The following is a 12,302-nucleotide window of genomic DNA, read 5'->3' as shown; positions in this document are numbered from 1 at the left end:
CTGTGCAGGCTGCCGTGATGGAACTCAGAAACAATCCACTGAGAAAGAAAGATTTAAATACCATCACTGCCTCATCTTTTCACGACGGGAATTCTCAACGATGAGCAGGTGACCACTGTTTAACAGTGCGTTAATTCAGTATGACAAGATAAAACAGTAATCTGTGCTCTGAAAGGCTATAAGCTTCTGCACTATCTAGGGACACACCAATAGATTTACACTGCATATCACTTTGTACAATTGCTGCAACAAAGCCTTTGAGTTTTCTTAGTTCTCCAATGTAAATCTCTCTAAACTTCTCTGCCAGTCAGAACGGATTTGGTTGGAGGTAATCTATGCAAACTTAATATCTTACATATGTGAATGGCGCAATCCTCACAGAGGATGTTTTAGATCTGAAATAATCCACTGATCCTGACTCTGTATCAGCTTTCTTTTCTCTGTAGCCTGACATTGAACAAGCTGCTGGAGAGATGTCATTTCATCCAACATGCTTGATTAAGCCACATTTTATGTACTGAGATTTACTTCTCAAGTAATGAAAGCCCCGTGCACTGCCTGATTGGTTATTGTTCAGAGATTATCCAGAAATCATGATGTGGGTATTCTGACATACATGGAAACAAATAAGCAAGGAAGAATTTCACTGCAGTCAGGAAAGAAAAACACACCCTCTACCCCAACCACCCCCCAAAACAAAACTACACACTCCCTTCAAATTGGCATAGTGCAAATTTGATTTCGTAGACCACAGCATGTGATCCAACCCCTGACATTTAAGGTCTTAGAAAATCTACCTCTCTACACCCCATGACGATGCAGTGACTCGCTGCAGCACACACATGCACACTGATGAAGCCACAAAAATTTGGTTCGGGGGGGGGGTGGCTGGGTTCAACAGTGGGGAAGCCAATCTTTCAGAATTAGAATCACCAATTCTCCAGGATTGCCCTAGACCCTCCACGAATTAAAGATTAATCTCCAGGATACTGTTGCAAATATATCGGAAGAGTGACCCAAATATTTAGGATACTTACCCCTGTTTTCTTTGAACAGTTCATCCTTATGGTTAATGAACTATTACAGTCTGGGTGTCAAGTGTTGTCAAGTCAAGAATCATGGCCGTTCTGATGAAAGGGGACAGGTTACCTCTTGTTTCTTTGCACAGAAGATGCTGAACATTTTCATTGCATTCTCTTTCCACTCCAGGTAATTAGCATCCGCAGCATTTTGCTATTGTGTTTTTATAACTATTTGTTAATTCTGGAACAGGCTCAGCACCAAACTGGTCATGGTCATCCTCACTTCAAGTTTTTTTTTAAAAAACTGTTTAATACCATCACCTGTTTCTCCACTCCAACCCTTCCCCTCAGATCCCATAGCTGGTGTGGAATCAGACTCACGACTAAATGTTCAACAGGTCTGCTCAGATCCGAGCTGAAAATTCATCAATTAATCTTCTACCACTTAATGGCCTGTATATAGACTCAGAATCTCTACAGAATCTCTACATATTCTGCGTCCACACTGACTCTCTGAAGAGCATCCCACACAAAATCCAATCCATCGCTCCAACCCTGCATTTCCCATGGCCAATCCACCTGACCTGCAAGTCCGTGGACACCATGGGCAACTTAGCATGACCAATCTGCCTCACACAGACACAGGGAAAATATGCAAACTCCACACAGACAGTTGCCAGAGGCTGGAATCAAACCTGGGTCCGTGCACTATGAGGCAGCTGTGCTAACCACTGAGCCCCCGTACTTCACGACCCTATTGTTTGCTGAACAAGCAAATCATTATAGTTATTTTAATCCAGCTGTTCAGAGGAATGGGGGTTCTTGTGGCACAGAGGTAGTGTCCCCATCTTTGAGCCAAGAGTTCTTGGATCAAGTCCCACCTGACCCGGTGGTGTGTAATAACATCCCTGAACAGATTGATTCAGAAAATATCAAACCTGTTAGGGCACATCTCTGAGGCAGGTGGAACTTTAACCTGGACCTTCCAGCCTTCAAAGTAGAATCACTATCATTATAGCACAATGGCTTCCCAACACAACTGAAACGTAAACAGATGCTATGTTCCTTGGTTAGATGGGGTTTTTTTTTGGTTGCTGCAATTGAGATATGCAATGACCGGCTGATCCTATATCCATTCCACAGCCAATGTTTTATTAACCCCACAAAGCCTTCAGTGGGAAGTTGGATAAGCTTTTTTCCTTGACTGATATTTTTCTCTTGGAAATATGATGAACTGCAGACACAGTTATCCAACACTATAGTTTTCCCAGCTCTGTCCATGTATGGATTGAGCCCAGATGAACTGGCACTTCCGCTAACTCTAATGGCTTAACGCTTGGAAAATCTCAGCGCAGTTGACTGAAAAGACGTCCTCGCAATGCAGGACAAATTGCCAGCAGATTTTCCAGGCTCATTCAGGGAGGCTGGCCACCTTCACAGTGGGAATGGATACGTGACTGTATTATTAGGGGGAAACTTCATCCTGTAACAAACTCAGGCTCTACCTGACAATGAAACCAAGAAAGCAGCTTAAAGAAAAATCACACTCTTTATCTGGGTAAATACAAATTCAGTGAGGAATTTTAAAAGATAAAAAGGGATTGCCAAATGTTTTCTAATTTAAAGTGTTCAGCAATTGAAATAAAAAACTCATGTTGTTTGTACTACTAGATTCACTTCCTCTTAGATATTTCTCAAATTTAATACTTTTTTTCTTTACCGAAGCCTTTATTTTTCCCTCTGTTATGCCCATTTTTCTGACGTGTATTAAACAAGCATAAACCGGTTTTAGTACCAGAGTTATTTTTACTAAAGAGGTACTCTTCTCAATTTAACCCTCGCCAATTATAGACTGCTTCTGTTTTCTTTATTATTTTAAGCAAATTAAACCATAATCGTCTAACACAGTACTCAGCACTTAAGCGCATTTCTTTGTCAGTCCTTTATGATCAATTTGGACAGGACTAGCAATTTATTTTCGACAGGGAAAATTCTCCCGAGTGTTGGCAGGGCACAGAATGTCAAAGTAGAGACTGGACTCTCCAAAAACAGCTCTCATCAGCTGAAATCTAGAACCTGGGCTTGGAAATGCTCCAAGAATGCCCTAGAAATGCAGATTAAATTCCTCAGTATAGTGGAAGCAACTATAAAAATAATTGCAGAGGCATGAAAAGAGTGTGACTTTTGTCATTTCATCTGAAAATGTGTTTATTAATTGTAAAGCGGAATTAACGATTGGAAATGAATGTGGTTTATTTGGCCAGCAGCTTGGAGCTGGGAGGATAAATGACAACACTGCTGGGAGCCATGGATGTTCTTTTAGGTAGAAGTTATAACACTTATACATTTCTGTCTTTGTTAAAACATTATCGTTATGAAATCCAGCTAAAACAACATTTCTTGCTTAATTGTATACATGTTGCAGTTAGGATCAACCTACCACTGAGTCTTGCAGAGATGTTGGACTCTCACAAGATGAAGTCTCTCTGGTCAATGTGGACGGTATGTGCAGCTCCTCTGTATGAAGGTTGTTGGAAAAACTTGGTGGAAGAGGTGGGTGAAAAGCAGAGTGTCCGTCACTTTCTCCCTCTTCTACTTTCTGTCGGTTTGTCGCCATAGCTACCTCTCCATCTGTTTCCCCATATGGAGAGGCCGGTCTCTTGGAAGACATCCTACAGGAAGCAAACAGAATTGAGATGTAACCAGTTCAGGAAGCAAGTGTACCATTGAGTCAGACATGACCTATTCCTTTCACAGATACAATAAAGTGAAATCGTTGTGGCCTATGAGATCTTGGTTAACTGATCCATCCAAACGGGAGTCAACTATTGAAGACCAAATGCACAATTTACGTAAATAAAAACTGAGGGGTCCCAAAGTTCAAAGTCCAGAGTCTGATAGTTATGGAAATGCAGGAGTGTTTTAAAATTTACTAAAGTGCCTTTTATTTGATTGGCCTATATTGTGAAGGCATCACTGGCAAGGATAGAACCAGTTACCTCTGAGGTGTTAATAGATCATATCCTTCAATCACTGCTTTGCAGCTTACTGGGCTAAGTCAGGGGCTGGTTAATAGCCAGTTATGTTAGTGTGAGGGTAAAGTCATATTTAGACCAGATGACATAAGGCCTACAGGTCCCTTCCACAAATGACATTAGTGAATTAGTTACAACAGTCTGACAGCTCTACAGTCACTTTTTATTTCAAGTGAATCCAAATTCTCAAACTCTCGAGAGTAGGGGTTTATTGAACTCATGTGCTCTGGACTATTAGCTCAGTATCATAGCTACGGCATTATTGCGCCACAATAAAATAGTTTAAAGTCGTAATCCTGGTATTATTAGATGACAGGCACAGAATTGCAACCAGTCACCGTTTAAACTGGCTCAGAATGATATTGCTGAGTTGTACTGCAAGCTGCAAATTTGGCATCATGTGTAGTAGAAACCAAATTCAGTTATTATTAGCCCACTGTCAGTTATTTTGTTTTTCCTCTGTCAATTTCCTGATCTCCCTTCAAGTATCTAACATTTTGCTGGGATAGATTGATATCACTCAACCTTCATAAAATCACCCAAGCAACCATTATACACATGTAAGACTTTACACTAAGTGCTGTTTGACTGTGGTGGCATCACAGCCAAACACAACCCTGACTTCACGTAACCTCTATCCATGTGTAAATTGGATTGAGGAGTGCTAGAGAGAGATTGGGGTTGGAACATTAAATAATTTCTCTTTTTCAACCAAAGGGTTCCTTCCTTTAATAGCATAACAAATAAAATGGATAGCACTTATATTTATAAACACCTTTCATAATCGGAAGACCTACTGAACTGAATGTGGGATAACTAAAATGCCAGGCTTGGTTCACTGGTACTGCTCCTGCCTCTGAGCCAGAGTTGCGTTCGTGGAGCACACGACTGTGGTTGACATTTAGCTGCAGTACCTAGAGTGTGCTGCACTATTGAAGGTTCCAAATTTCAGGTGAAATGTGAAACTGAGATCCCATCTGGCCACATGGAGCTGCTTTGAATGAGAGTAGAAGATGGGTCAATATGCATTTCTCAGCCAGCCCCATCCAAATCCCTAATTGGGTCATTAATTGTATTCCTATTTGTACGATCCCACTGTTCATATCGACAATATTTTCTACATTACATTAGTGACTACCTGTCAGATGTATGTCTTTGTCTATGTAGGTGGTTTGAGCTATCTTAAGGCCTTTAAAAGATGCTTAAAAAGATTGCTGTTCTTTTTTTAAAACTTTGTCCACATGGCCTTACTGCTTGACTTCAATCTAACATTAACGACCTCCTTTCTATTGATGTAAAGCTTGTTAAATCAACAGAAGATTTGCACCTTGCTCAATTTTGCTTTCATTTGAAGTCAATGGAGAGAAATATTCGACAAAGAAGTGAAAGCATAGGTTTCCAACCTGAATGTGTCAGTATCCTACTGGATGGATTGGGTTAAAATGGCTCCTAAAATATCTTGTGTAACTTGTCTGGCCTATGAGCATCAACAAAAAGGACCCTGTTGTTTAATGTGTTAATAATGTGGCCTATACTAAGAGAATGAGAACTACATTGACATTCAAGCCTGTGGGTATAAACTAGCATTAGTGCACATTTCACTGGAACCAAGGCCTGACCAACAGTAGGGGGGAGCAGTATTCCCGCACAGAATTAAAAATGCTGCTATGCATGGCAGGCTGGCTGACCACTGAGCTCAGGATCTGCTGAGATATTCTTGCCCAGGAATATAACTCAATCAAGTTATTGTTTAATTAGCTCTCATAGTAATGATGGCTCCATACACTGTCTGCATCTAAAACAGATGCAAACTCTACACCCAGACTACAATGTTGACTGGTCCTGTGGATAAGCGTGATCTAAACTGACTATCTCCATTCATATCAAAACTTAATCCAGTAGGACAATGGGGTGTAGCACTGGCAATTGTCACAGTTACCCCGGCAGTGCTTTCTAAGGTGAAAGACACTGGCAGAAAACTGTGTACTCTGTGTGTGGTAATGTGTCAACATTCAAAAGGAATATATTTATGATGCAGCTACAGATAGCTACCGGAAGCATTCTTTCCCTATTATCTGTCATTGAGTGATGAATTCTGTTGGATCATTTTAACAGGTATTAAAGGACTATTCTACTATTCAATTGAGTGCCATGTTTCCTACCATATTGTAAATGAGAGGTACCTTATACTAAATCAATGAAATATTGCTAAACCTTTTAAAAACATGTGGCAGGCCTCAATGGAAGGACTGAATCCAGTTCTGTGCTCCCTATGAAAGATGTCAGGGCATCAGACAGGGTGCAAAGGGGAGCATGGATCAGAAACTTAGGTTATGTGGAGAGAGTGGTGAAGCTAAGATTGTTAAGAGCAGAGAAAGGTAATGGAAGATTTAATAGTGGTGTTCAAAACTTAGGAGGAATTTTAATAAAGTAGATTATCTTTTAGAAGTGTTCCCACAGATTGAAAGGCATGTAATTCAGACAGGCAGTTTTAAAAATGTGGGTTAAAGGGCCAGAAAGGGGATATGAAGAAGTTATCTTATGCCATGTGTGATTCTGATCTAGAATCCACAATCTAAAAAGATGGTGGCACTAAATTCAATGGGGACCTTTCGAAGGCAAAATTTGCAGTACTGTAGGGACAGAATGGGTAATGAGATTCAATGGGCACGATGGGCTGAATGACCCCATTCTGTACTGTACTAACAAGATTATGGTGCAGCTGCTCATAAGAAAATATCGAATCACCTCACTGATCATAGAATTATTATGTAGAATGTTACAACACAGAAAAAGGATTTTCAGTCTGATGGTCTGTTCTGAGATTTCTGCTGCATACATTCATTTCTCATATTTCATCTCATCTCTCAACCTATTCACCCCAAACTTTATCTCTCAGGTAATTATCTGGTGTCCACTTATGAACTGTCAAAAGGATTCTTAAAGAAAATCTTGTTACTTCGGTGAATGGTGAAGGCTGCCTGACTGTGAAATCATCTGCTCTCAGCTGCGATAACACTAGGGATCTTACAATTGGAGACTAAATCCATGTTTCCACTAGCTAAGAACCCGGTGTGTGACAACTGGGCAAGGTGGAGACTGGAACTGTAGCACCTTCCACAGCCAAATAGGCTGCCTACACCCTCAGCTTCACATGAATAATAATAAATTACGTGGTTGGGTAAAAATGGCCCACGGAACTGTACCAAATATATGGAGTCAATACCTTGGGAAGAGGTGGAGAGAGTGAGAGTAGCAGGATGAACAGGAGAGGGAAAAGGAGATAATGAGAAGGACAAAGGGGGCGAAAGAGAAAGAAGAGAGAAGGACGGGGAGAATAGAAATCTAAGGATAATAACTAAAGGGATGGATAAAGAAAGAGAGAAGAGGAGAAGGAGTTGAGGAGAGAGTTAAAAGGACAGGAAGTTAACCAAGGAAAAAAATTGGAGGAAAAAAATCCTTGTGTAAACTATCAAATAAAAGCAAAATACCACGAATGCTAGAAATCTGAAATAAAAACTGAGCTGGAATAAAGCAGCAGGTCTGGTAGAATCTGACCACAGAGGCATTCTGTGGAATTCTGAAGAAGTCAAGTTAGACTCGAAGTATTAACAGTATTGTCTCAGTTCAGGTGCCGGCAGACTTGCTGAGTTTCTGCAGCATTTTTCGTTCTCAATTGTGGAAACTGTGATAGAAAACCGTATAAATTGCCCAGTCTGACTGTGAAAACTAAGTTTTAACACTGACTATGTCTTTGAGGGTTCTTTTTCTAGCCAAGCTGAAGGGTGGGGGTGAAGGAATACATGTTATATGCAAGTCCTTTCCGCCATTTTTCAAGTGAGCATCCTCAAGGAATCAAGCAATAAAGGGGTGCTTAAAGGAATTGGGAGACATGATTAAGCTAGCCACCGAAACTGGTTGGGACAATAATGGTAGCAAAATGCTTAACTTCAATAGAAAACTTGATTTCAAAAATGGAAGGTTGAGCAATGCAAAACCACAGCAAGCGAAACTTTCAAAAATAGAAGCTGTGCCTGGCATGTTAGCATTATTCATTTATCAAGGCATTTGTGTATTACACAACTGACATTCACATCCAAATCTCGCAATTCAACAGCAAACAGACTAAGGTCTTATCCTCTCCTTACCATTTCCTATTTCGCATTTCTGTTCCCTCACTGTAAGCAGGTCCTAAGCTGCCATTCCCCAATCTTGCTGCTCAGTCCGCATATGCTCTCTCACACACACAGACTCGGAGGGTGAGTTGTGGCACTTAATTGAGACCTTGCTCCTGACGATTTGTACCAAGTTGAATTCTGACTCCAGAATCATATAGCTTCTCACCTTGGGCTCCAGGGAGACTTATGTGGAAATATTTCTCCCACCCAGGACAGGTGTGAATATTCATACGCACATCTCCTTTATGCAGATCAAGTATCTATTAACAATATGTTCACCTGAACCTTGCAAGAAAAAAAGACAACTCAGCCTGGTCTGAAATATCACAGCATCTCACAATGGAAAAGATTAGAAGTTCCCTTTAGTGTGCTTCAGTAAACCCAACTCTCTGGTGGAGGAGGCTACCTATTTCTCCAATTCAACTGCAACAGGATTTCCAAAATTATCCCTGCACCGACCTCAGTGGACAGACTTAAGGAACTGTGAGGTTTGAAAAGTGAACAGAGGCATGCATGGCTAAAGTGCTTTTATTCTCGACTTCCTTGCTTCTACTAAGCCTTCTCACTAAAAAGTATATAATTTCCAATGAGCAAAAAGAAAACTATTTACATGCTTAAAATCCCAAAGGAGTCGCCATACCCAAACAGCTAAATAGCAGTCAATTACTTGGATTTAATAATTTCACAGAGCTTTTGCAAATATTTGGTTTGAAACCTCTTCTTCAAGGTGCACTGACTGGAATTATATTAAGTTATTGCCTAATCATTTATTTCTCACAGTTGTCACGTCATCTATACCCCCGACAGAAGTACAAAGCTGGAAGTGATACATTCTGTCTTCAGTTGGAAGTACTTGAAAACAATGATTTTTTTAAACACGTTTGATCGTGTAGAGGGTAGGCCGATTGTTTTTTTTTTGACAATCAGGATTAAACATATTAAAATTCAGTGAGAGTCCAGCTGAATAAACTGCTGTTCCCGAAGAGCGCCGAGAACATGCCAATAATAGTTACTTGTGGGGGGGGGAGCCTACATGTGATCGCCCATTAGATTTTGTTTATTTTTTTTTAAACTGTAGCATAATAGGAACTTTTGTTTCGGCCTTTGCCAATATGTAAATAAAAAGCAAGCATTCTTTGTAGGTGCAAAGAAAAACTTTGCTACCGTGAATTCTCCAACTTAACGTAGTGACCCAATCCATATTATAAATTTTAAATCGATCTTACTTTACATGTTTGCGTTAGGGTGGGAGTAACTCTTTCAAACAAAAAAGGGAGAAACGACAAGGTTGGAGCAATTTGAGACGCAAAGTTATCAAGGATTGGAGTGGGTGTGTTTGGATGACACATTGGTATTAGATCCATTGGTCTCAAGCAATGGTCCTCTCGCTGCTGTTCGGCATTAGATAAAAAATTATTTCAGGGGAAAATAACCCACTATCCCACAGGCAACTTGGGTCTTTGAAAGGAGGGGGGGGGGGGGGATGCTGATATGCAGCTAATTATCCGAGGCGAAACAAGCACCTAAAGAGGGGGTGAAAGAAATCTCCCTTTAAATGATAATATAACCCACCAGCCAGCCAACCCTGTGCTCCTTAGGACAAACCAAAGCAATCTTTGTCTTCTCGCTGCCTCTCAGCCGAAGCTGCCAGCATAGTTTCCTGTCCAGAGGCAGGCAAGAACAAAGTCTTTAATGTCACCCTGCCATCAATTATCAATGGAGCATTGGAGGCTCACACAGGAAGATGAAGAATTTACTCCTCGCTTTGAGGCATTCTGACCAATGCTCATCTTTCAAAACGTGGTGTTCTGAACATTGGCCAATGGACCGGTTATGTGACAGCAGGGGCAGCCAGGCCACCGAAGGATATGGCCCTTCCTTATGGCTCAGGACAATGGGGCCACGGTCCTCAGTCAGTCCCCAGACCCGAGTAAGACCTGCTGAGCAATTGACTCTGAGGCAACTGAAACTCTTACATCAGTGGCATGCCACGACCAGTAATACCGAAAAGACACCGAAGCTTCCCCTTAAACCCATTGAAAATGTTTGTAGCGTTATGAAGGGGAGGAAAGGTAGGAATCAGAAAGATTTTTCAACAAAGAGCCAGCAGAGGTGGGCCGAGTGGCCTCTTCCCGTGCTGGATCATTCCACACAAACTGTTGACTGTTTTTAAACTAAAACACCGGTGCGTTCAGTTCAAATATCCTTTCAGGCGAGTCAATGAGAATGCATCAAGGTTATCATTAACTTTCTTTTTGAATGTTTTGGACAGTACATAAACTAGTAGGAGCGGGCGAAAAGGGGATGGGGGGTACTGAAAGCAGCCTTTGTGAAAAGTTTCTTTCGCTTCCCCGCGTTCTAACTCACCTTTGGAATTCCTGAGGTAATTCAGGAGCACTGAGCATGCTGGAAAGTAGGACCTTGTCAAAACAATCACCAACAATTGTTTCAAACTAAATCTGGCGATTTCTGCATACCGCGGAGGCAGCTGGTCCCTGAAACTCCTGTTGGTAAATAAGAGCGACCCAAAACAAAACAGTGATAATAAAATAAAACAAAGAAACAATAACTAAGTGGGGGGAATTTAAACATTTAAAAAAAACTGAAAGAACTGATCCTGCAGAGGAACTTGTATCGCGGTGTTGTAACTGCCTATGAGGAGCTTCTCAGTCCCCAGACATAATCATACTGCAGCCACTCTCTCCCGTTCATTACTGTCACCGTGACTGACTCGCTCACTGGATGGCTGCTTCCTCATTGTCCAAAAATGCTTATGTGCCAAGTAACAGAGGAGCTTTGTGGCACCACACACACACACACAAAAAAAGCTCACAGTTGATGGTAAGTTATGGACCCTTTGTGAGCGCTGGGCAAAGAATGCGAGAGAGCTCGGAATTTGGCAGGACGAAGCCAGTACCGCACTCTCTTGCGTTTGGAACGTGTATTCTCCGCAAAAAAAAAACAATCGGGCATTGTCAAGGGGAAGAAAAGGCAACTTTGACAGATGAAATACAGCAGAGGCCCCTCCGAGGAAACCTGTAAACAACATGTCACTCACCCGCTCGGTCTCTGTCTGTTATTGCTCGGTAGGATCAGACTCACCAAGAATGGTGCAAATTTACTGGCAACAATTTTTTAAAGTCATCAAATCAAGTTTAAACCCGACCTCCATGGAAACGAGCGGAGTCCCCGTGTCAGTTTTAGCAGTTAACTTTAACACGAGAGAGAGAGAGAGAGAGAGAGAAGGCTCTAAACTCTCTTTAATCTCTCCTAAATAGGGCTGCCACTAAAAGAGAGAATTAAAGCAGAGCTCCCAGTTTCAACGTGGGGAAGTCATAATATCAGAGACTTATCTAGGTACAATCTGACTGGGGACTGAGGTAATCAGGTAATGCAGCCTGACGTGAGATGATATACGCACTGAGACTAAAGTGGCCAATATACTTTAGCATCTGGTGGGAAGCAAACACAAGGCTGTACACATAACGCACAACACACAGACTCAACTATCCACTCCTACTGGGAGGGTTCACTCAGCACAAAAGGCTACAGTATAGAGCCCGCCCAAAATAAAAGGGCCTTTTATTGTTGGAATCTGCAGGTCAGTTGATTAGATTTTTCTTGAGAGAATTCCATGAGGAAATTCCCTTTAAAGCCAAAGTGATTAACTGGGCTATTCTGGGAAGCCGAGCAGACAATGCCTCAATAGTCTCTGTAGCCCATGTCCATGCTGGCACGGTGCACACTAAAAATAAAACCCAGACTTTTTGCCTTGCAGCTGGACAACATTAAGTTCTTAGTGACCACAGGGCCAACACCGCAGTCAATTGCCCCAGCTCAGTTGTGGCGACCGCCAGACAGCACTCCCAGTTTGCATCTTGGATCCGCAGTAGTCATCATTTGTATACGCTCTGCCCTCATGTTTATCAGGAAAATATTTATTGTGCCAAAATCAAAACATTCCTTCCCTTTCGCCTGTGCTCCATTAAGTCGAAGCAGCCATTACAAAGTGAGTGAGCAAAATCTTTTCCAATTACGCTGAAGGATTCGACAAATATTGACCATCC

At 41.6% G+C, this 12,302-nt stretch overlaps 1 protein-coding gene across 6 annotated transcripts in view; it reads right to left on the bottom strand.

Moving 5' to 3' along the window:
- The window catches only part of sox5 (SRY-box transcription factor 5), a 384,221-nt gene that overhangs the window by 263,733 nt on the left and 108,186 nt on the right, over positions 1-12,302 (bottom strand). For 3 of the 6 annotated variants that reach the window (XM_043713394.1, XM_043713395.1, XM_043713397.1), the window contains exon 2: positions 3,463-3,694. In XM_043713394.1, coding sequence (XP_043569329.1) covers positions 3,463-3,694 — 232 coding nt within the window. Of the gene's footprint in view, positions 1-3,462; positions 3,695-10,602; positions 10,740-11,293; positions 11,854-12,302 lie in introns of those variants that run through there. The other 3 variants (XM_043713392.1, XM_043713396.1, XM_043713393.1) reach the window with 3 other exon arrangements.

Source organism: Chiloscyllium plagiosum, chromosome 23 (assembly GCF_004010195.1).
Source record: "Chiloscyllium plagiosum isolate BGI_BamShark_2017 chromosome 23, ASM401019v2, whole genome shotgun sequence".
In the NCBI taxonomy this organism is placed as follows: Eukaryota; Metazoa; Chordata; class Chondrichthyes; order Orectolobiformes; family Hemiscylliidae; genus Chiloscyllium; species Chiloscyllium plagiosum.
Note: the sequence above shows the minus strand (reverse complement) of the source record. Positions and strands in the feature narration are given on the sequence as shown.